We start from the raw sequence: 25,068 nt of genomic DNA, 5'->3' as shown, positions 1-25,068 counted from the left end.
ACCCCCCAATAATCAGGTACACTTGCAGATCTTTTAAAGAATTACATGGTGAAATATTCTCCGACTCCTAAAGTAAAGGTAGCAGCTCGTGAGTTAATAACCGTAGGGGTCGGGTCAGTGTTAAATGTCTTAATAAACTCTAAAAAAGTGATTGAGAAACAGTTCAAGATGGACGAAATGAGTCCGGACAGATGTGGTCAATCCTCTCCGTCTGTCTGCAGGTCAAAGTGGTCGGTGCCGACGGCCAACCTGTAGCCAATGAGCTGCTCTACCTGTTCGTGGAAAACGACAAGACTCTGGCGCTCACAACCAACGCCAAAGGCATGGCTCCGTTTTCCCTGGACACGTCTCGGTGGACCGGAAGCATCTCTATAAAGGTGAGTTTAAACTTCTGGGGGTTTGTAGTCTTTGCAGAAATATTTGAATGAGTGAATGAATGAATGGGAATTTATGTCAGACCATTTGTTTTGACAAACAACAATAAAGGAATAAACAAAATACACACACAGGAGACTAGTTAATATCAATTAAACACCAATTTCCAAACTAACTAAATTCACCTGAACATAAACAGACCAAACAAACCTGTCAGTATATACAGCCAGAGAAATTACATTGATTAATGGAAATGGTCTGAAAATGGTAATATTTCCGAAAATATAATAGATTTATGGGGTTTGCTCCAATTAACAGGTTCAGTATCCGGGTAACTGATACAGTTCAATTCAGTGCAGTTTATTTCTATAGCTCCAATTCACATGACGTCATCTCAAGGCTCTTTCCAGTTCACCAGATCATCCAGTCTGATTGATTCAAACTTTTCTATCTGAGGAAAACCAGTTGATTGCATCGACTCATCAACTCAAAGGCAATCCTTCACACTAAGCATTCTTGTAGTGACAGTGGAGAGAAAAACTCCCTTTGAACAGGAAGAAACCTCCAGCAGAACCAGGTTCAGTGTGAGCGACCATCTGCTGAGGCCGACTGGGGTTCAAGGAGACAGAAGCAGAGATAGAAAAAGAAAGTTTTAAAGGCGGCCCCGTCTAGGAAACACACAGCCACGTAGAGGACAGTTTTACTATCCCTATGTCTAAGTGAAAAACAAGGAACTGCTTCTTGATATCTCTGTGTTCTAATATCTCTGTTATTGTTCTAACGTAACCCTTAATTCCACCTAACAGGTTCTTAGTAAGGATACGAAGGAAAACGAACCTTTCATTCCCGATTTGCGGAGACCGGACTACGGAAAAGCCTACCTGTACCTCTCACCCGCTTATTCCAAAAGCAACAGTTTCCTGAATCTGAAGCAGATCAGTGAGAGCTTCCCCTGCAACAGTGATGCAACCATCAAGGCTCAGTACATCATTCAAGGAACGGCTCTGAAGCAGGGACAGACTGTCGTCAATGTGCTCTACGTGGTAGGTGTTACCTTCAGGTTTAAATGTAAACATTATTGTTACTGATGCATCTGATCCAGATGAAGAAACTTTTTACTTTGTTGGTATAATGGAAAGAAAAGGCTCCAAAATGTTCAATTAAACTCAACTCAATATTGATACATTAAAATATCCCAATATCTTCATATGCTGATATATTGCCATTTAAAAACACCATATCAATCTCTTTTACTAATGAAATATGGCTATATGTCATGTTATGCTACGAAACCCCCCGAAAATTCACGAAATTTTGCCATATTTTTATATGTTGATATATTGACGCGGTATCGATCTATTTTACTAACAAAATCTCACAAGAATTTGCAAAATATCACGAGAGTTTGTAACAGAACGATGAAAATTCACAAGATTTTGAAAGTAAAATAGATCGATACCGCGTTTTTAAAAATCAATATATTTGAGTATATTATTTTTCAAAGTGTCAGAAATGGATAACAAAACTGCTATTTTCAAAGACTACTTATTTTTGTCCAGCTTTAACTTCGGTATCGATATCGGTTATCGGCTACATGAGTTTTAAAATATCGGATATCGGCCAAAATCCCAATATGGTGCATCCCTAACCTGATCACTTGTTTTTGTAGTGGAAAATGTTAGAAAGGGCTTTTTTAATTCCTATTACTCAGATAACAATGAACCACTGTTGGTAAGAGAACGGCTGACCCGTTTATTAATCAATGGTTGTAGAAACTTTAAACACAAAACTAATACACTGCAAAACATTGAAATCTTATTAAGTTGTTTTTTCTTAAAATAAGTGCATATGGTCATGAATTGAGAAGACACTTTGCCATTGGAACAAGAAAATTTACATTTAAGATAAGAAAAAAAAATCATTTACTTATTTCATTTACTTATTCATTCCATGGGCAGATCATCCTTTTTACCTGATTACCAAATTAAGGGTAAATACACTTAATTTAAGAATTGTTGACTTATTTCAGGATTGTTTTTGCAGTGTAAATTAGCACTGAAAAAAACAATCTAGAAATACATAATTCTTAAATTAAGTGTATTTACCCTTAACCTGAGTAGGTTAATAAGATGATTTGCAATGGAATGAGTATTTTTACTCTTAAAATAAGATAATGAGATATTATGCACTTGAAATAAGACAATGCAATTGTTTTTTATTATTTTAAATGTAAATAATCGTCTTTCATTGGTAAAGTGTCTCACTTTCCTCCTCAAATCAAGAAAAAAATGCTCTTAATTTAAGAAAAAAATGACTGAAGGAATTTTGCAGTAAAAAGAAACACTGGAAAAACGATGTAGACATAAAAATGTTTTAAATTAAGTGTGTTCACTGGAAAAAATTAAAACTGCATTTGTTCTTGGATTGCACTCAATTTAAAAAGTTTTTACTTATTTCTAGATGGTTTTTCCAGTGAACCACTGCTGGTAAGAGAACGGACGACCCATTTATTAATCAATGGTTGTAGAAACTTTAAACACAAAATATTCAGCTGAATTAACTAATACACTGCAAAACATTGAAATCTTATTAAGTTGTATTTGCTTAAAATAAGTGCATTTGGTCATGAATTGAGGAGGTAAGTGAGACACTTTGCCATTGGAACAAGAAAATTTACATTTAAGATAAGAAAAAAAAAATCATTTACTTATTTCAAGTGTCCAATAATCTTATTTTAAGGGTAAAAATATTCATTCCATGGGCAGATCATAATTTTTACCTGATCAAATTAAGGGTAAATACACTTGATTTAAGAATTGTTGACTTATTTCAGGATTGTTTTTGCAGTGTAACTTAGCACTGAAAAAAACAATCTAGAAATACATAATTCTTAAATTAAGTGTATTTACCCTTAACCTGAGTAGGTTAATAAGATGATTTGCAATGGAATGAGTATTTTTACTCTTAAAATAAGATAATGAGATATTATGCACTTGAAATAAGACAATGCAATTGTTTTTTATTATTTTAAATGTAAATAATCGTCTTTCATTGGTAAAGTGTCTCACTTTCCTACTGAAATCAAGAAAAAAATTCTCTTAATTTAAGAAAAAAAATGACTGAAGGAATTTTGCAGTAAAAAGAAACACTGGAAAAACGATCTAGACATAAAAATGTTTTAAATTAAGTGTTTTTATCCTTAATTTGAGTAGGTAAATGAGATAGTTTGCCAATGGAATGAGTTTTTTTACTCTGATAATTAGATTAAACGCACTTGAAATAAGACAATGCGATTGTGTTTTTCTATTTTAAGTATAAATTATCTTGTTTCATTTGCAAAATCTCTGTTTTACCTCCTCAATCCAAGAACAAATACACGTACTTTAAGAAAAAATTACTTCTCTAGATTTCGATTTTTTTTTTCCCTCTGCGATAGTGTAGCGTCTTTCTCTTCTCTTTTCTGCGACCATGATTGCAGCTGCAACAGAGCCATGCTTTAGTAATGACCCTTTTTATGTCCCCAGAGCTGTTAATATAGTTCAGATTTCAACAATCCGCTGCTCTAAAAGAAAATGTTTCTTTTTTAAACATCCTTAGTTATCTGAATGGTTCTGAACTGAGCTGCTTACTAGTTTTGACATTTAGAGCCATGCAGCTGTTAGTTGGTTTGCACAAATTTTTCCTTCAGTTTATCTATAAAAAAACTAAAACGACGTACCTTTAATTACTTCACTGCCGTTAAAATTCACAAAATTAGAATCCGCAGTAAAAGGTAACAGATTTAAATCAAGGATTTATTTGATTAATCATCGATTAAAAGAGTGTTTTTGTATTCCGCCTTTTAACTATGAGTTTAAAAGATGTGCAGTAAAAGCATTTTTTCTGCTTACATGTTCTGTTTCTGTAGGTGATGTCCAAAGGTGCAGTTGTGCGTCATGGTCAAGTCCCGGTGATGGTGCAACCAGGAGCTGGTAGGAAAAAACTCAGCTAATTAAGATGATCGGAGATTAACAGTTTTACAGCCGCTTAGTTACGACGTTAAAGTAGAGACGATTGACTTGATAAAACCAATTCATTTGTCAGTTCAAGAAAAAGCACACTTATTTTAAGAAAAAATGACGTATTTTGATTTTTTCCAGTGTGATTTTTGGCTAATTAGCAAAAAAAAGTAAATATTTTCCTTTCTTTATGTAATTTTCACTTTTTTCTTCAATGGCATCCGTCCCCAGTCAACAAAGGGGAGCTGAGCTTCAGCCTGAGTCAGGTGATGGAGCTGGCACCAGTTGCTCAGGTGTCTGTTTACTTTGTGATGGCCAATGGGGAGATGGTGGCAGACAGTCAGGACTACCCCATTCAGCTCTGCCTCAATAACAAGGTAAGGAACGCCAAACAAGCCGCCACATAGAAAAACAGGGCTCCCCTGACACCCATCTTACTGGTTTCTCACCAGGTGTCCTTGAAGTTCTCCTCCGTTCAGCAGCTTCCAGCGGAGAAGACCACTCTGACACTGAATGCCAACCCTAAATCCCTGTGCTCTGTCCGAGCCATCGACCAGAGCATCCTGCTGCTGAAACCGGAGCAGGAGCTCACCGTTGACTCCGTACGACCGCCGGCGTCTGGTTGAGCGTTTGGTTTTTTAAACGTATAACAATCCTCCAAAGGTTTAGACTCTTCTCCTCGTGCCAACAGGTGTTCAGCCAGCTGCCTGTACAGCAACTGTGGGGGTACGACTACGATGTGGATGACCACGATCTGTACCCCTGCTTCTCCGGGCCGGTCCCCAGGCCAGTCCCGGATCTGCAGGCCGCAGTTGAACCTGAGGCCGACGAACGACTCGGTCGGAAAAAGCGATCCTTCTTCTTTAATCCGTTCTATCAGAAGATTGATGCCTACAGCGCCTTTAAAGTAAAGATTTGCTGCTCTGTGTCTCTCATTATGGATATCCTCTCACTAAGCTAGTCCACCGTCAGCCTCCTGCTGTGTTTCAGGATTTCGTTCTGCCTGTGTCTTCTAGGGCATCGGAGTCAAAATCATGACAAACTTCGATGTGAAAAAGCCCCAGAACTGCTCGCTGTTTAAGTTTAACGGTATGTTTGGCCGCTTCTTGTTGTTCTGTCCAACCTTTAAGTTGAAGGCAGTGACTGTGATATTCTACACTTTATTTAGGAATGCCAGAGGCTCTTCCATTGCAAAATGAGATGCAAGTACTATTTAGATCTCAAGTTGGAGAAGCTACAGAGACAATTAGAAAAGACTTCCCTGAGACATGGATCTGGGACCTGGTCTCTGTGGGGTGAGTACAGTAACAGAATGACTTTATAGTTCCCTCTTCTCTTTCATGTCTTTGTAGAAGTAGCCAGAAATGGAGCCAAAGTCATATTTAAATGTCAAATAATTCTGGCTTAAACATGTATATAAATGTACTCTTTATCAGACGATAATATCCCAAAATTTAGAAAAATTTTGGGATAATTTTTAAATGAACCTTTTAAAGAATCGTGTCTTAAAGTCTGTTGTTTGTTTTTTCGTTATCTTCTGCAGGCCAGTTAGTTCTACGTCAGCCTGAACACCTAAATTCGACCAATCATATATCAAAGTTCATCTGTAAATCTAATTTCTTTGCTCATACCATCTCGATTCATATGTCGCATCTAATATACGCAACGTTTGAAATCAGAATCCTTTCCTTTCCCATTGAGTTGCGTCCCAGTGTTCACGGGGATGGACGTCTGTGTCTTCGGCAGGCGTAGAGCTAACAGAACTGGCAGCGTTGCGAGGCAAGGGCTCAAACATGTACGGCTGGAAGCCCACCAAACCAAGCTTCTGCCGCCCTGGCGTCCTCTTCCACAACATCTTCCTCCCCGCTTTCCTCCTCTAAATAAAAAATGGATGACGGAGGAGACTCATCCACGACCTCCGACACTAAACTCTCCTCCTCTTACATGTTTACACGGTTTAACATGTCCCAATGGAATTTCCCATTGGGAACCTGCTAGCACTAAGTTGCTAACTTGTTAGCAAGATTCTTCCGAGACACCTGCGACAACCAAAATGCTTGTGAACCTTCTGCCACAACAATCCCGCCCCCTTGATAAATAACGAATCACATTCACTTTGTTCACTCGTGTAAAGTCGCAGCCTCGTGAGATCATCCTGATCTCGCGAGCTTTCAAGATTTCACTCACTAATCAGTCTGGAGACTCTCCATTGAAGGAAATTTGTGTGACGCAACGAGAAGCGCGACAGTTCAGTCTAAAGAACATGGCGGCTTCAGCCGATGAAACTAGCGTTAGCGTGGCTATCGAGCAAGTTTTATCAGAATTACAGAGTATTTCTTCACTGAAAGAAGAGCAAAACACTGATCTGGAGGCTTTTCTCAGAGGAAAAGATGTTTTTGGCAAAGAGTTTGATCTATCAATTGGCTCCTCTTCGTCGTCGCTCTGTTAGTACGTCATATGCTTCGTTGATCTGATTGGTTTATTTGGCCCCTCTATCACCAACATAGGCCAATCAGCTAACCAGTATTTTCGCCCCTTCTAGGGCTGGGTACCGAACTTCGGTTCTTTTATGGTACCGACCGAAATGCTTCGGTTCTACAAAGTATCGAAACATGCCTCGTCTTTCGGTACCAAGTTTCGGTGATTGGCTGTAACACTTAACGTGATTGCGTCATCCAGGAAAAATACACAGGTGGTCACGCCTACAGCCAGGGTTGATGTGTATCTGTTGTGAACTGGTTGCGAGCGTTGTGGAACCCCTTTAAAATGCCCCCCAGGTCAAAAGTGCGGCTTTACTTTATTAAGACTGATGCCAATAGTGCGCAATGCAATACATCGTGCACGGAAACAATTTAAGAGCAGAAAGTTGCTTGGTGTTTGACTCCAAGAAGAGCGGACCGCAGCCGGCGCGACCATCCTCCTCTCAGCAGCCCGCGGGCGGAGCAAAGCCAGAGCGGAGTGAATCATGCTGCTTTCAAACTGGACGCAGCAGGAGCAGCAAAATCACGTCTGCTGCTTCCTTTTTGCTGCTTGTACCAGCTTCTGACACGCAGCTGAAGCAGCTTTGCTGCTCTGGCTGCGCGGTCGAAAAGTGGCTCTGACGCGCGTTGGGCGGAGCTACTCTATCCTTTCTTTGCCTTGCAGCTATATTTGCTGTGATCAGTGGGAATAAAGTAGTTTTATTATGTCTTTAAGTCGGAAAATCCACCTGAAAACTTAGTCAGTGCAGTCAGTTCATCCATATCAGCCTTCCAATATTATTTCTGTGGGAGCCGCTCAGACCCCCACATACCAGCGGTGCGCTGTCAGTAGGATCCCATTCAACGGGCTTGTTTGTCAGACATGGTAATTTTTCTAAAGGAAAACTGCTAAGTAAAAAGGTCCTCACAATGTAACAGTGAATATTAGACTTTTTTTTATGTAAGAGGAAAAATGTAAATGGAAAAATCAGAGCTTAAAATAAAACTCAAGATTTTTACTTTATGTTGTGTAATTTTCTTTTTCTTTGAATTGATATTATAAAACTGGTATCGAAAAAAGTATCGATCAGGAACCGGTATCGAAGTGAAGGTATCGGTATTGGTACCGGAATCCCAGCCCTAGCCCCTTCCCAAAATTACTTCTACGGAAGGTTTCCAGATGGATATGCGGAGCAAATCCATCTGGCGGAGTCAGGTTAGTAAAGTCGTGCACCACTCTGGAGAATTTGGAAATGCAACCGTTGGAACAGCCGCTTCCCTACGACTTTAGGATAAATGATACAGCAGATTCCTGAATTTTTTATATATATTTTTTTTTACTTCATTTAGTTGTTTATTTTTAATAATAAAAGGTTTTTCATATCTGGCTGTGGGATAGACCGTACACTGCAAAAACGTTCAGAAAATGAGTAAAAATGTCTTAAATCAAGTGTATTTACCCTTAGTTTGAGTAGCAAAATAAAATGATGCAATGGAAGGAGCATTTTTACCATTAATATCAGAGAAGTAGATAATATCCACTTGAAATAAGAGAATTCTGTTGTTTTTTCCTATCCTAAATGTAAATTGTCTTGTTTCAATGGCAAAGCGGCTCACATACCTACTCAGTTCAAGAAAAAGATGCACTTAGATTTCCATTTTTTTTACAGTGTTCCACAGCAAGCAGTTTCTGTTGGGATGAAGGTTACAATGCAAAAAAGATCTAAAAATTAGTTTAAAAAATTGTTTAAATCAAGTGTATTCACCCTTAATTTGATTAGGTAAATAAGATGATTTGCCAATGGAATGGGTATTTTTTTCTACCATTAAAATGAAATAATTAAGTATTATGCACTTGAAATAAGACAATGCTGTTGTTTTTTTCTCATTTTCAATGGAAATCGTCTTGTTCCATTGGCAAAGTGTCTCAATTACCTCCACAGTTCAAGAAAAAATGCACTTAATTTAAAATAAGGATGCCTTATTTAGATTTAATTTTTTTTTTTTTTTTTTTGCAGTGTATGCTATAGATCAGGCAGAGGTTTAAGCTTTATGTTTGGTGATAAGGTCTCATCCACAGGAAGAGTGTTTAATAAGGAGGAAGGGATCTTAGATTAGACAGAGGAGCATCAATATGAGGAAATATTCAAGCAGGAATGAGGAGGATGAGTGAGGCGAGGGTTTGGATGGAAAGGTCTTCAAACGGAGTAGAGTCGGATAAAAAGGTCCTTTACCTCCAGGCTGAGCTGATTCAAAGGTTTTAGTCATGAGCAGCTTTTGTTTAAAACAAAGAGGTTTGTTTATGTTTGGTGTTTTTTTTTTGTTTGAAAAAATTTGATAGAAATGTGTCTGAAATCTCTGCGTGTTTCCATTTGCAGAGACGGCGGCACGGCCAGCTTGCAGAAGACGGTCCCTGACACCATCACCAAGTGGGCGGCCAGCGCCTTCTGCGTCTCCCCCAGTGGCTTCGGCGTGTCGCCCAACACCGGGCTCACCGCCTTCCAGCCGTTCTTCGTCAGCCTCACCTTGCCTTACTCCGTCATCAGAGGGGAGGTGTTCACGCTGAAAGCCACCGTCTTCAACTACCTCTCCCAGTGCATCATGGTAGTTACTGATGGAGCCGGGCAGCCATTTTATTGAGACAGAGAATGGCGGCTGTGCTGTTCATTAAGGTTTGGTTCTATTAACAGGTCAAAGCAACTTTGGCCGGTTCGAATCAGTACACCGACAGAGACTGCGAAGGCTGCAAATACACCAGCTGTCTGTGTGGAGATGAGAGCAAGACCTTCTCCTGGATTGTGACTCCGACCGCTTTGGGTAACATCGCACTGCTCACTATTACCCACTATATTACCAACTAATACGGAAAATAAATACAGTGGATCACTTTACAGACAAACATATTTGCTTTAGTTTAGTCTGGATTCAGACTTGGTGAAGGATGCTGGAGTTCATGAGCCTCAGTCTCTGCTCCATAAATAAAAAACACATTGAAATGTAAATAAGTCATTTTTTTCTTGAATTGAGAAGGTAAGTGAGACACTCCATGAAACAAGACAATTTACATTTAAAATAAGAAAAGCATATAATATTGTTATTATTTCAAATGCATATTTTTTCCAGAGTTTTATTGTTATTACACTGTGACAAGTACAAAGCAACTAAATGAACTATCTGGGCTGCCATTGTGCGGCTCCTGGTGAGCAGTCTTAACCTGACTCCGCCAGATGGATTTGCTCCGCATATCCATCTGGAAACTACGGTGGCCCTGAAGTGCAAACTGCAACTACAAATCTAAAAGCACAACTACATTAAGGAAATCGCAACTACATTAAGAAAAACACAATTACATTAACCTACCGGAAAAGGTAGGTACCAGTGGGAAACATGAGACATCGCTGATTGGACGACGGCGCCGTTTGACCCTTGAACTGGAAGTTGCGTCGTCTGAACAGTCCAGCTTCTTTTAAGTGTGTCTTCAGTGTACGCAAACTAACTGAAATTTTGTGATTAGTCTTGAGCATATCCAGTATCACCTCGTACGTATGTCCTGATTCAAAATATTCCCGGATAACGGCAGCTATGTTTGGGGCGCCGACAATATCCATGTTTCAAAAGGCGCAGCAGGCAGAATGACTTCCGGTTCAAGGGTCAAACGGCGCCGTCGTCCAATCAGCGATGTCTCATGTTTCCCACTGGTACCTACCTTTTCCGGTAGGTTAATGTAATTGTGTTTTTCTTAATGTAGTTGCACTTTGCTTTATGTAGTTGCGATTTCCTCAATGTAGTTGCGCTTTTAGATTTGTAGTTGCAGTTTGCACTTCAGGGCCACCGTAGGAAACCTTCCGTAGAAGTAATTTTGGGAAGGGGCGAAAATACTGGTTAGCTGATTGGCCTATGTTGGTGATAGACGGGCCAAATAAACCAATCAGATCAACGAAGCATATGACGTACTAACAGAGCGACGACGAAAACACAACTACAAGCCAGGCTACTCTTGCCGAAACCAGTCGGGAGAAGAGCAAAAACATCTTTTCCTCTGAGAAAAGCCTCCAGAGCAGTGTTTTCAATTCAATTCAATTCAGTTTATTTATATAGCGCCAAATTCACAACACATGTCATCTCAAGGCACTTTACAGTTCAACCAGATCATACAGTCAAATTGATACAAAGTTTTCTATCTAAGGAAAACCAGTTGATTGCATTGACTCATTGACTCAAATACAATCCCTCACACTAAGCATGCTTGTAGCGACAGTGGAGAGGAAAAACTCCCTTTTAACAGGAAGAAACCTCCAGCAGAACCAGGCTCAGTGTGAGCGGCCATCTGCCGAGGCCGACTGGGGTTCAAGGAGACAGAAGCAGAGATACAAAAAGCAGCTGTAAAAGGCGGCCCCGTCCAGGAAACACACAGCCAGGCAGACGAGCTCCAAGGCAGTTTTGCTCTTCTTTCAGTGAAGAAATACTCTGTAATTCTGATAAAACTTGCTCCATAGCCACGCTAACGCTAGTTTCATCGGCTGAAGCCGCCATGTTCTTTAGACTGAACTGTTGCGCTTCTCGTTGCGTCACACCTCAACCCGCCTCAAAGCCAACGCTGATTGGACGTTGGTTTGGTGAACGGCTCCAAATTTTCTTTAACGGAGAGTCTCCAGACCGATCTGCGAGTGAAATCTTGAAAGCTGGCGAGATCAGGACGGACTCACGAGGCTAGCGCAGTGTGGGATTAAAGGTATTAGCTCAGTCTGTGGGAGTGGTTTTCCAACTCAGAGTCTCCAGATTCCAAGCGCACTACCCTAACCACTTGGCCGCCATTCTCATATGTTATCTAATTATCTTATTCTAGAGTAAAAATACTCTTTCCATTGGCAGATCATCTTTTTTTCTACTAAAATTAAAGGTAAATACCCTTCAGAAATATTTAGTCATTTTCTGAACATTTTTGCTGTTTAGCATCAGTGCACTGCAAAAAAACGATCTGGAATGAAGTAAAATGTCTGAAATCAAGCGTGGTTGTCCTTAATTTTAGGAGGTAGATAAAATAATTTGCCAATAGAATGAGTGTTTTTACTCTTAAAATAAGATAAGATAAAATGCACTTTAAATAAGACAATGAAGTTGTTGTTTTTTCTTATTTAAAATGTAAATTGTCTTGTTTCAATGACAAAGTGTCTCATTTCCCTCAATTAAAAAAAATGCACTTAATTTAAAAAAAATTGACTTATTTAGATTTCCATTTTTTGCTGTCTGGTTTAGTGTTTTGATGATCTAGATGTAAGTTAACATTTCTTAAATTAAGTGTATTTACCCTTAATTTGAGCAGGTGAAAAAGATGATCTGCCAAATGAATGAGTATTTTTATTTTTAAAATAAGATAATCAGATAAAAAGCACTTTAAATAAGACAATGCAATCGTTTTTGTTCTTATTTTAAATGTAAATTGTCTTGTTCCATTGACAAAGTGTCTCTTACCTCCTCAATTCAAGACAAAATGCACTTACTTTAAGATAGAAATTAGCTATTTAGATTTATTTTTTTCCAGTCTTCCTTTTTCTACACAGAGCCTTGCAGAACACGGTTTAGAGCGAGTTAAGTTTAGTAGCTGGTTAAATGATGCACCTTCAGACTAAACCGGAGTTGCTCAGGCTGTTAGGACAGACTGTTCCTGATGGACTACAGTTCTGGTTCAGGAAAGCTTACTTACTGTCTCTGCCTGTCATCAAAACATCTATTTTCTTTTTATGTGATTTATTTTTTTAAACCAAACTAATCTAGAATATTCATAAATATTGGAAACCCTGTTGACCATGTAAGCCGCTCTCATCACCTGAATCCTCCGTCACCACTAACCATTCTCTGCATTTCATTAAATGAAATGTCGACGTCATTCTCCGTCCATCAGTTTGCGACTGAAATCTGGTTGAGAGCGACTAATTAAATCTCCTGACGGCGCTGACGGAGCGGGAGCGCGTGCTGCGGGAAGCAGAGGCTGTGTTCCGCGGCGCTGCCTCGCTGGCCTGGAAGCCGAGGATTCCCATCAGCCTCCGTCAGCGGGGATGGAGACGGGGGTTCTGATGAATGTCAAACCGCAATACTCTAACTCCCCCCCCCTCAGAGGGATGCTGACAATCACTTGTACTAACAAGTCAGGTAGTATCTCTGACGAAACAGTCAGAAACCTCTCCCTGAGGGGCTGATCTGTACTTGTCCTCCGTGTGAAGAATGGTGGGCTGTGAAGGAAGCGAGGGAGGGCCTGGGAAACAGAGCTGCATGGAGACATGGAATAATAAGGCAACAAATGGGGATTAATGAGCGGGTAAACAGGAGGAGGAAGGAAAACAGAGGAAGGATGACGGGACAGGAAGGGTAATGAGTCGGTTGGAGGAGCAGATGGGAAGCCGTCTTTCCTCTGTACACACCGCTGACAGGTGGGAATCGATTAACCCCCCCCCTGCGTCTGTCTGTGTGTGTCTGTGTACACAGGCGCTGTGAACCTGACGGTCAGCGCTGAGGCCCTGAGGAACCTCGCTCTGTGTGGCAATGAGGTGACCACGGTGCCAAAAGCTGGCCGGATCGACACGGTGATCCAAACTCTGCTGGTGGAGGTCAGTGAAAGTCAAAGCTTCCTTTCCTGTTCAACAATGGAGTAAAAAAAAAAAAACAGGAATTAAATGATAAAACAAGAACTAAAGGAAAAGTCCGGTCAGCAGGGAATAATCAAAGGATAATTATTTATACCTAAAACTAATACGTTTGCAGTGATTTAATGAATTTAGCCTTAATCATTAAAAATGTTTTAAAAATAATCCGGCAGTGACGTCACGGTTTGGTAAGCCTAGCGCCATTCTCCCCGCTTTACAAGCAAAATCAATGGGAACTACTAGACACATCTGCAATCAACAACAATTATTGAAGATTTCCAGAGGACTTCACCATTGAAATTCACCAGAGCTATAGTGAAACTGACAATGCCCACGTGCATGGCAGCTGGATGCTGGAATACATCGGGTAAAAGTGAAAATAAAGAGTTATTCCACCTTTCTGATTCCTGATCCTCCACGGACGGGTTGGTCGTTGGATCGCCAACTTGAAGAGGGAGGATTTGCCATCGAACTTCTGGCCAGAGAAAAAACCCGTAATATGTAGCCAACATTTGGAAGAAGAATGTTTTCAAGATGATTTGGATAATAGCGCGTTGTGACAAACACCAGATACAGCACTGGGACTTGATCAACAGCCGATACCGCACCGTGACAATGTCACTAACCAGTACGTGGCAGTAGTGTTCTTTGACAAACATGGATGCCTCCAGTAAAGCACATTCACATGAAAATTACTCTGAATTAAAAGGCTTAATAATTTCATATTTAAAGTACTTTCAGAAGTTTGAATTGAGGATACACTGGAAAAACGATCTACAAATAAGTGACATTTTCTTAAATTAGGTGTATTTACCCTTAATTTCAGTAGGTAAATGAGATAGTTTGCCAATGGAATGAGTATTTTTACTCTTTAAATAAGTTAATTAGATAAAATACACTTGAAATAAGACAATGCAATTGTGTTTTCTTATTTTAAATGTAAATTGTCTTGTTCCTTTGGAAAAATGTGTCTTTTACCTCCTCAATCCAAGATCAAATACACATTTTTTAAGAAAACATGACTAATTTAGATTTCGATTTTTTCCAGTGTATGACCGGACTTTTCCTTTAAAGGCGGTCATTGAATCCATTCTTCCAGCGTTAGAAGTCTACACTCCAAAAATGATCTAGAAATAAGTCAACATTTCTTACATTAGGTGTAGTTACTCTTCATTTGAGCAGGTAAATAAGATGATTTGCCAATAGAATGAGTGTTTTTTCTCTAAAATAAGATCATTAGATAATATGCACTTGAAATAAGACAATGCACTAGTTTTTTTATTTTAATTTTAAATGTAAATTGTCTTATTTCATTTGCAGTGTTTCATTTACCTCCTCAATTCAAGAAAAAATTACTTAGATTTTTTCCAATGCACAAGAAAAGTTTATTCAATAATCTAAATCACGTTTTCCTCTAAATGCTCATAGACACTCAGTGAAAATAATAAAGCTTTGTTTTCCTATATTTATACAGTATTCTGCAATGTGATGTTAGATGAGAAGGTTTCAGATTTTTACTTATTCAGTGATTTGTTTGGTGGAGCTGTCGGCCATCTTTCCTTCTCCTAAATTCCGCAGGCCTGGAATCTGCTTTATTTCTACATTTTTATGCTCTTCACTCTTCATGCAGATACAGTTTGCTTTATTTTCACTCCAAGGTTCTGGGTAATCGCTGTTCTCTCCTGTCTCTGTCAGGCTGAAGGAACCCCTCAGATGAAGAGCCACAACGCCCTGCTGTGTCCTGCAGGTCAGCGCCTCAAAGCATGATGGTCTCATTGGAGAAACCTTTCGACTAATCTGTGTTTATTTTTTAACATCTGCTCCCAGATGGTCCGGTGGAAAGGAAGATCTCTCTGCTGCTGCCTGCTAGGTTCGTGGCCGGGTCGGCCAGAGCCACCGTTTCTGTCCTGGGTAGGTGATGAAGTGACGAAGCACTGCCACGCCTGCAGGCTCACGTTGGCCACGGTAATGACATCAGACCCCCCCTCCTGCAGGTGACCTGATGGGCCGGGCCCTGCAGAACCTGGATAAGCTGCTGGCCATGCCGTACGGCTGCGGGGAGCAGAACATGTTGCTGTTCGCTCCAAACATCTTTATCCTGAACTACCTGAAAAGCTCCGGCCAGCTGACCGACGCCATCCTGCAGAAGGCCAAGCACTTCCTGGAGAGCGGTGAGAAGTCTTCCTGAATTCCTCTACTCTGCTCGATGGAACCACAGCCTTCATTAATCCTCATTAGATGTTTAATTACGCTGCAACACTGGAAAAAAATCCAAGTCATTTTTTCTTAAAATAAGTGCTTTTGCTCTTGAATTGAGGAGTTAAAAGAGACATTTTCCAATGGAACAAGACAATTTACATTTCAAATAAGAAAAAACAATTGCATTGTCTTATTTCAAGTGCATAGTATCTAATTATCTTATTTTAAGAATAAAAAGACTCATTCCATTGGCAAATCATCTTAATTAACTACTAAAATTAAGGGTAAATACACTTAATCTAAGAAATGTTTACTTTTTTCTAGGTCATTTTTGCAGTGCATGCAATTTTGTTTTCTCATTCTAAATCTAAATTGTCTTGATCTATTGGCAAAATGTCGTTTTTAACTCTTCAATTCAAGAACAAATGCGCTTATTTTAAGAAATAATGACTTATCTAGTTTTTGATTTTTTCTGGTGCAGTATAGATGACTGCAGAAACACAACTTTTCCTTTTCTGTCTATAAACACAGAAAAATCTCTGAAAAGTGTGAGAATTCAGTGTTGCTCATCTTTATTTTGTCAGTATAAAAAGGATGAATTAGAGGTTGGAGCGTGGCAAACGATGGGAGCTTTGAGGTCCGAGGCTCCGGGGAGCTTCAGAACCAAAGAAAAACTCCATCATTGTCCAGTGGGGCGGGAGAAGGAGCTGTTTGAAGAGCTGCTGCTCTCTGTCTTTGTTGCAGGATATCAGAGGCAGCTGAACTACAAGCGTGACGACAGCTCCTACAGCGCCTTCGGGAACAGCGACCCCTCTGGAAACACCTGGTCAGTAACAATCAGCAGCTCTTTTTAGGCTGCGACTAAAGATAAATGATTTAACCCTTTATAGGCCAGTTAGCAGTTTTCATCACTTGCATGGATTGTTATTACACTGCAAAAACGATGAGTAAAACTTTTTTAAATTAATTGTATTTAATTTGAGCAGGTAAATAAGATAATCTGCCGTTGTAATGAGCATTTTTACTCTTAAAATAAGTATAAAATAAGATAATGATATATTATTCATTTGAAATAAGAGACTACAATAGTTTTTTTCTTATTTTAAACACTGCAAAAACATCTAGAAATAAGTAAAAATGTCTTAAATTAAGTGTATTCACCCTTAATTTGAGTAGGTAAACGAGATAGTTTGCCAATGGAATGAGTAATTTTACTCTTAAAATAAGATACTTAGATAATATGCACTTGAAATAAGACAACCCAATTGTGTTTTCTTATTTTAAGTGTAAATTGTCTTGTTCCATTGGCAAAATGTCTCTTTTACCTCCTCAAGTCAAGAAAAAATGCACTTATTTTAAGAAAAACTGACTTATCTAGATTTAGATTTTTTGCAGTGAAGTCGTAGGGAAATCATATTTAAATGTCAAATAATTCTGGCTTAAACTTGTATAGAAATGTTCTCTTTATCAGACCATATTGTCCCAAAAGTTAGAAAATTTCTATTTAAAAGAAATCCTGTCTTAAAATCTGTGGGGGATTTTTCCTATTATCTTCTGCAGGCCAGTTAGTTCTACGTCAGCCTGAACACCTAAAGTCAGCCAATCATATCAACGGTCATCTGTCAATCAAATTTTTTCGGTCATAGAATCTTGCTTTATATGTCGCAGCTAATATACGCAACGGATATAACAGAACTGGCAGCGTTGCGAGGCAAGGGCTCAAACATGTACGGCTGGAAGTCTTCTACACCAAACCAAGCTTCTGCCGCCCTGGCGTCCTCTTCCACAACATCTTCGTCCCCGCTTTCCTCCTCTAAATAAAAAATGGATGACGGAGGAGACTCATCCACGACCTCCGACACTAAACTCTCCTCCTCTTGCATGTCACCAATTTAGTGCTACTTGGTCCCAATGGAATTTCCCATTGGGAACCTGCTAGCACTAAGATGCTAACTGGTTAGCAAGATGCTTCCGACAAACCGGTGTAGGTACCAGATTGACTCGGGGGCCTGCGCCTTTTGATGACGTCATAATATGGCAACTCCGCCCGTCACTATATGGCAACGCCACTCGTAACGATATGGCAACTCCACTCAAGCAAACTACATTGCGCCCGCGGTCTCTATTTGTCACAAATCTATTTTATTTAGCCAATAAACGGTTATCGTTTGGCACTGCCACAGACATTATATGACGTAGACGCGTCATTGGGCGGGATCTGCCTATGCTGAGATGCGTCAGAGCGTCCGCCATCTTAAATGTGGCAAATCTGCAGTTTCTCAGTCACTTAAACAGTATCAGAGGGACTTTAATCTCTGAATATACTTTGTATTCGTAGTATTTTTGTTTTTGTAATATTACAAGTTTATTTTTTGTATCCCTTTAGCTTCATTCTCCTGAATTTATTCTCGTTACAAATGCAGACCGCGGGCTCAATGTAGTTTGTTTGAGTGGCGTTGCCATAATGTGACGTCATCGGGAGGCGCAAGACCCATGGCGAATTCGGTGACGTCATCGGGAGGCGCAGCGACCATGGAGAATTTCTTCGTAAAATTGTCCGTTTACAAACCGCAATCCCGCTTTCGAATAAAACCTACACCCCGCTATAATTACTTTAGTAAGCTGTCCAGACCAATCAAAATGTTTTGCGCAATTGTGCAAACGTTAAAACAATTATGTATTGTGACGTCATCAAAAGGCGCAGGCCCCCGAGTCAATCTGGCAGCCCGAGTCAATCTGGTACCTACAGCGGCCACAACCAAACCTGCCTGTGAACTTTCCACCACAAACATCCCGCCCCCTTGATAATCGACCAATCACATCCACTCTATTCACTTGTGTAAAGTCCCTACGATTTTAAATGTAAATTGCCTTATTCCATTAGCAAAGTGTATCATTTACCTGCTTAATACAAGAAAAAAATGCTCTTATTTTAAGAAAAATAAACTTACTTAGATTTAAATTTTTTGCTTTGTACATTAACATTAATTTTTACCATCAAAATATCCATATTTTTTTAATGTTACAAAAGTAATAAGGTCTGGTCCTGGATTCCATTAAGACTATTGGCTTGAAATTTGGATTTTCAAAGTATTTCACTGAGCGTCCTGTAAAGGGTTAAACTAACATGAGGCTCCAATATTTAATGCAACACCGACACCAACACAGCACGACCATCACTTATGGTGATAAATCCACGCTTTCCCATCCATGCTCTGAATACGTTTAAGATGAGTAAACATGGTTTTATTGAGTAAATCCGTCTCGTGTCTCTGATTTTTTATTTTTTTTTTTACCTCTCTTTTTTATTTGGGGTGGAAACATGGAGCTCAAACCGGTGTTAGACTGAAGTTGCATCATTCGAGAAGCATTTAAAACATTTATCCCAAAGGTTCGCTTCTCATATCTCTGGCTTCATGTGACAAGAGAACAAAAAAATGCAATGCAGACACAGTGGGAGGACCCCCCCCCCCCCCAACACCAGCAAACACACACTGCTGCCAAAAGCAAGTATACTGATACATTAGTTTTATTAGGAAGGTTCCGGAAAACCACAATATTTTCATTTAATGGGCTTAAAGCAGCAGCTGCCCGGGGGGGATTTAGCAGAAAGGGGGCTGGGCAGCTTGGCAGTCGGTGAATGTGGGGGTGTTTGTTCCTGGGGGGGGGTTCTCTTTTCTTGAATTTGGGAGAAACTGGGCCTAAAGCTTTTAGCTGCAGTGACGCATTGCAAAGCAGATCAGGGTTCCTGAACGCGGCGGCGAGTTTCAGTCCTACTTCTACTCATCATCAACTCGCCGTTTGAATTTATTCTACACTGCAAAAATTATCTAGAAATAAGTAAAAAAAAATCCTAAATTAGGTGTATTTAGCTTTCATTTGAGAAGGTAAAAACGATGATTTGCTGATGGAATTATTTATTTATTTTTTTTATTTAGAAAGACAGATTTCCATCACATCAGTAATCACAGCTTCATCCATTTAAGTTTAGTCCATGTTGCCTTTCTGGTATTTTTTGCAGAATATCACTAACTTAATTATAAAGTTAACAAAATAAACAGAATTAAACAGTAATGGGGATTTCACCACCTCGAATATTAAAAAACACAAAGAAATACGAGGGCTAGACATATTTCAGAAGAACAATCAAATGATGTCGGATCTAATTGGTTTCACATACTCAGTCCATTTGGACCGAATCTTATAATATTTTTCTTTTTCTAATTGGAGGGAAAAGCAGATCCTCTCCATCACATAAATCTGGTAAACAATTTCAATAGTGGGTGGGTCTGGTTTCATCCATTTCCTTGTGATGGCCTTCTTACTGGCAGCCACACTGGAAAAACCATCTAGAAATAAGTTAAAATTACCTAAATTAAGTGTATTTTCCCTTAATTTTAGTAGGTAAATTAGATACTTTGCCAGTGGAATGAGTATTTTTACTCTTAAAATTAGATAATTAGATAATTTGCACTTGAAATAAGACATCGCAATTGTGTTGTCTGATTTTAAGCGGAAGTTGTCTTGTTCCATTGACAAAATTTCTCTTTTTTCCTCCTCAATCCAAGAATAAATGCACTTAATTTAAGAAAAAAATTGCTTATCTAGATTTAAATTTTTTCCAGTGCAGTAGTGTAGCCAGCAGTTTTTTGTCTTTTTGTTAGTCGGAATTCGTTTTTTTACTTTAAATAAGATATTTTACTTTAAATTAGATATGATTCACTTGAAATAAAACAATGCAATTGTGTTTTCTTATTTTAAATGTAAATTGTCTTGTTCCATTGGAAAAGTGTCTCAGTTAATTCCTCAATTCAAGAAAAAATGTACTTATTTTAATAAAAAAATGACTTATTGAGATTTCTATGTTTTGCAGTGTAGGCTCCAAAAGGCAGCACAGGGTCTGTCTACAATAACCAGCATCAAACATTGCTAGTTTCCAAATAATTTAAACCAGATTTCAAACCAAATAAGTAAATTTGTTCTTGGATTGAGGAAGTAAAAAAAGACATTTTGCCAATAAGAAAAGATAATTTACACTTAAAAAGAGAAAACATAATTGCATTGTCTTATTTCAAGTGCATTTTATCTAATTGTCTTATTTTAACAGTAAAAATAAGGCAAACTATTTCATTTACCTAAGGGTAAATACTCTTAATTTAAGACATTTTTCCTTATTTCTAGATATTTTTTCCAGTGCAGGGTCTGTCTACAGTAACCAGCATCAGAAAAACATCGCCAGTTTAAATATTTCAAACCAGATTTCCATGAAGCTAAACACATATTTGCACATCTATACTGTCTAAATCAACCGTTTATGGTCCTGAATGTTATCTTTACACTGCAAAAAAATGCTGAAATTAAGTGTATTTACCATTAATTTGAGGAGGTTAATAAGAGGATTTGGGAATTGAATGAGTATATTTTACTGCACTAGAAATGCACTTGAAATAAGACAATTCAATTGTTTTTCTTCTCTTATTTTAAGTGTAAATTGTCTTGTTCCATTGGTTTAATGTCTCACTTACCCCTCACTTCACTTCAAGAAAAATGCACTTATCGTAAGAAAAAATTACTTATTGATATTTCTATTTTTTGCAGTTTCCTGGCGCAGCGTCCTGGCCATTCTTGTAAACATTTTGTAAAAACAAGTTCCTTTCTATTTAGTTTTATTTTGCAGAAAGTTCAGTTCAATGGTGACGCGTAATTTTAGCGGATCTACCAGATTCTGGGGTCCGAGGCGATTTTAACGCGGGTCGTTTGCCGTGTTGATTGACCCACGTGAGCTGTTCCCACCGCCACTAAAAACCCATTGTTCCCAGATTTAAACGGGGTTTTCACCCAGTGGGAGAGGGACTTCTTCAACGTAGAGGAGATAGATTTATTTAAAGAGATTTTTACTTCATTTCCTATCAGTTTTTGACGTTTTGATCCTGCAGTACAATCCTGAATCTGGAAAGACTGCAGAAAATCCTCAACAAACCAAGGAATCAATTCCGGTTAAACTGTTAGGATGAACATGGCGTTCAGGCTGAAGAACAATGGAGAGAAACTTTGAACCAGAATGATTTGAACTCATTTTAAAGAGTCAGAACAACAGCTTAGCCCCGTGCAGAAGCGTCCCCTTTCTCATGGGATGTGAGTTTCAGGGGCCTCTGATCTGCTGGGGCCGTTCTCAGGGCCCACATGATCTGACTGATGCTCTTTTGTTTCTCCAGGCTTACTGCTTTTGTGATGAAGTCATTTGGCGGCGCCAGAGATTACATCTACGTTGACCCGCAGCAGATAGAAGACATCAGGACCTGGCTGTACGGCCTGCAGAACGAGGATGGCTGTTTTATGTCTGTTGGGAAGCTCTTCCACAACAGCATGAAGGTAGGAGGGTTTAAGATCCTTTTCTTCGTCCCTGGTTCCTCGATGACTTTACCTCTGTCTGAGCACAGCTAGAAAAGACTTAAAGACATTTTGACGGCTTCAGAGTGAAAGATGCTGCTGCTGCAGCAGCCATGTTCCACTGACACTGGTTGCGTTGTTTTCCCGGTGTTCTGATTTTTTTAGCTGTGAAAAAGCCGCAGAACCAGGTTCAGTGTGAGCGGCCATCTGCTGAGGCCGACTGGGGTTCAAGGAGACAGAAGCAGAGATAGAAAAAGAAGCATAGATACAAAAGGCAACTGTCAACCAGCTCCACAGGCGGCCCCGTCCAGGAAACACACAGCCAGGCAGACGAGCTCCGAGCCAGCTCCCATGTCAGAGGATGAAGAGAGCACATCCAGTTAGTCACAGTCAGAGAAACAGGACTACACTGGAAAACAGGCCAAGCTCCAACATCTAGAAACAAAGGTGTTGATGGCAGCAGCACAGCTGATATTTCTCTCCAGGATGGAGTCACAGCCAAACAGGAACAGACCAGATGAAGCTACTATGAGAAAAAGCAGAGAGAGCAGAACGTTAGAGATTGAACTAACAGATTCTGCAGAGTGGGGGAATAGAGATAGAATGAAGCAGAATGATGAAAAAGGGGTCCCTATGTCCTCCAGCAGTCTAAGCCTATAGCAGCAGAACTATAGAGATAGCTCAGGATAACCTGAGCCACTCTAACTAGAAGCTTTATCAAAAAGGAAAGTTTTAAGCCTAGCCTTAAAAGTAGACAGGGTGTCTGCCTCACGGACTTATAAGGACGTCCCAGGATTTTAGATTAATTAATTACTGCTGTTTGAGTTTCCTGTTCTACCAAAACAAAAAACTGAAAGAAAACTGTCTGGAAGCTTCTATTTCTATCTGCTTCTGGTTCAGAAGTAACACTTTCTACACAACAGTGAGCTGATAGCAGCCATGACAGAAAAAACACTGCTTCTTTCCTTAATATGTCCCAGAGTGGGACATCACAGAGGGACACAAGGCCTGTCCTCATGCTGTCCATGTGGTTTCCACAGGGAGGGGTGAGTGACGAGGTGTCGCTGACGGCTTACATTGTTGCTGCCCTGCTGGAGCTGAATGGAGGATCCACGGTGAGTCAGACTGCCCTCGGCTCCACATTTAGTCCTTTCTGTGCCTCCACTTCATGTTGATTTTATTCTCAAACTAGTTTAGTGAGGCATTTGGAGAAGGTGAGGTTGAAAGAAACTTATTTTTTTAGTTTACTGGAACTTTAGGTGTAATTGTCTCAGTAAGCTGTCAAGAGAAGAGGGCCTCATGGTGCCTTTATGTTTGGTTCCTTTGCCTCAGGACCCCGTGGTGCAGAAGGGCCTGGGTTGTCTAAAGGATGCCGTGGTCAAAGGCTTCGACAACCTGTACACCACGGCCCTGATGTCGTACACCTTCAGCCTGGCTGGAGATCAGGAGACGAGGAGCAAACTGATTAGCATTCTGGACCTGAAGGCCAAGAAGGAAGGTAAGAGAGCAGCGACAGAACGCCAGCTTTTTTTCTAATGTAGGAGGTAGAATCTTAAACTAATGAAGGTTAAACTGCTTTAATGGCCAGGATTCTGATACGGTGTCACTATGTGGGCCTTCTGTGATCTTCCTCACTGAGATATGCTTGGTCCTGCTGTCATGACTCCTGTATCCTGATTGGCAGGTGGTACCATTCACTGGGAGAGAGTTGAATCGTCTGTCAACGGCATGGATTCTATAGCAGTGGAGATGACCTCCTACGTGCTGCTGGCCCTGCTCACTTCTCCCCCACTGAATGGTTTTGGTTTGGATTACGCCTCAGGGATCATCCGCTGGCTCGCTCAACAGCAGAACCCGTACGGCGGTTTCTCCTCCACACAGGTACCACATGCTTCTATCCATCAGCTACTGAGAAACCAGGTTCTTCAAGGAACCAGAGCTGAGACCAAACCCGCTCTGCTTTACAGGACACAGTGGTGGCCCTCCAGGCCCTGGCCAAGTACGCCGCCGCCACCTACAGTCCACAGGGAATCACTAAAGTGACGGTGACGACTGTGGGAGGCCCGAGGAAGGAGTTCACTGTGAGCCAGAGCAACAGGCTGCTGTTGCAGCAAGAGGAGCTGAGCAAGATCCCTGGAGAGTACACCGTCAGAGCCGAGGGACAGAGCTGCGTTTTGACTCAGGTACCTGCAGCAGGTGGTCACTGAGGAGCGCAGAGCAGGCTGACAGGCTGAGGTGGACCTTAGGACCACCGTCGCTAAAGTTTGGGCTACGCTAGAATTATAACTGCTAAAGATAGAGCTGCGCTCGTGTTATAACAGCAAAAGTTAGAGCTGCGCTAGAGTTAAAACCACTAAAATTAGACCTACGCTACAGTTACAACTGCTAAATTTAGCCCCACGCTAGATTTACAACCGCTAAAGTTAGAGCTACACTAGAGTTACAACTGCTAAATTTAGCCCCACGCTAGAGTTAAAACCACTAAAATTACCCCTGCGCTACAGTTTGAACTGCTAAATTTAGCCCCACGCTAGATTTACAAACACTAAAGTTTGAGCTACACTAGAGTTACAACTGCTAAATTAAGCCCCACGCTAGAGTTAAAACCACTAAAATTAGCCCTATGCCACAGTTACAACTGCCAAATTTACGACCACTAAAATTAGCCCTGTGCTAGATTTACAACCGCTTAAGTTAGAGCTACACTACAGTTACAACTGCTAAATTTAGCCCCACGCTAGAGTTAAAACAACTAAATTTAGCCCCACGCTAGATTTACAACCGCTAAAGTTAGAGCTACACTAGAATTACAACTGCTAAATTTAGCCCCACACTAGAGTTAAAACCACTAAAATTAGCCCTACGCTAGAGTTACAACTGCTAAATTCAGCGCCCACGCTAGAGTTACAACCGTTAAAATTAGCCCTGTGCTACAGGTTCAAACGCTAAAGTTAGAGCTATGCTAGAGTTACAAAGCATAGTTATTTACACCATTTACACTACCCT

At 40.1% G+C, this 25,068-nt stretch overlaps 1 protein-coding gene across 1 annotated transcript in view; it reads left to right on the top strand.

Moving 5' to 3' along the window:
- LOC119795249 (alpha-2-macroglobulin-like protein 1) overlaps positions 1-25,068 on the top strand; it is a 50,980-nt gene that overhangs the window by 15,334 nt on the left and 10,578 nt on the right. Inside the window, exons 11-30 of the mRNA XM_038303142.1 lie at positions 222-377; positions 1,182-1,418; positions 4,283-4,346; positions 4,605-4,750; positions 4,826-4,975; positions 5,065-5,280; positions 5,390-5,462; positions 5,542-5,668; positions 9,211-9,436; positions 9,523-9,649; positions 13,316-13,437; positions 15,169-15,220; positions 15,301-15,384; positions 15,468-15,644; positions 16,417-16,498; positions 21,888-22,044; positions 23,103-23,177; positions 23,395-23,560; positions 23,747-23,943; positions 24,030-24,245. Of these exons, the coding sequence (XP_038159070.1) occupies positions 222-377; positions 1,182-1,418; positions 4,283-4,346; positions 4,605-4,750; positions 4,826-4,975; positions 5,065-5,280; positions 5,390-5,462; positions 5,542-5,668; positions 9,211-9,436; positions 9,523-9,649; positions 13,316-13,437; positions 15,169-15,220; positions 15,301-15,384; positions 15,468-15,644; positions 16,417-16,498; positions 21,888-22,044; positions 23,103-23,177; positions 23,395-23,560; positions 23,747-23,943; positions 24,030-24,245 (2,850 nt within the window). The remainder of the gene's footprint in view (positions 1-221; positions 378-1,181; positions 1,419-4,282; positions 4,347-4,604; positions 4,751-4,825; positions 4,976-5,064; positions 5,281-5,389; positions 5,463-5,541; positions 5,669-9,210; positions 9,437-9,522; positions 9,650-13,315; positions 13,438-15,168; positions 15,221-15,300; positions 15,385-15,467; positions 15,645-16,416; positions 16,499-21,887; positions 22,045-23,102; positions 23,178-23,394; positions 23,561-23,746; positions 23,944-24,029; positions 24,246-25,068) is intronic.

This window comes from Cyprinodon tularosa, unplaced genomic scaffold (genome assembly GCF_016077235.1).
Source record: "Cyprinodon tularosa strain WSP-4 unplaced genomic scaffold, ASM1607723v1 ctg506, whole genome shotgun sequence".
In the NCBI taxonomy this organism is placed as follows: Eukaryota; Metazoa; Chordata; class Actinopteri; order Cyprinodontiformes; family Cyprinodontidae; genus Cyprinodon; species Cyprinodon tularosa.
This window is presented reverse-complemented; position numbering and strand designations above follow the sequence as displayed.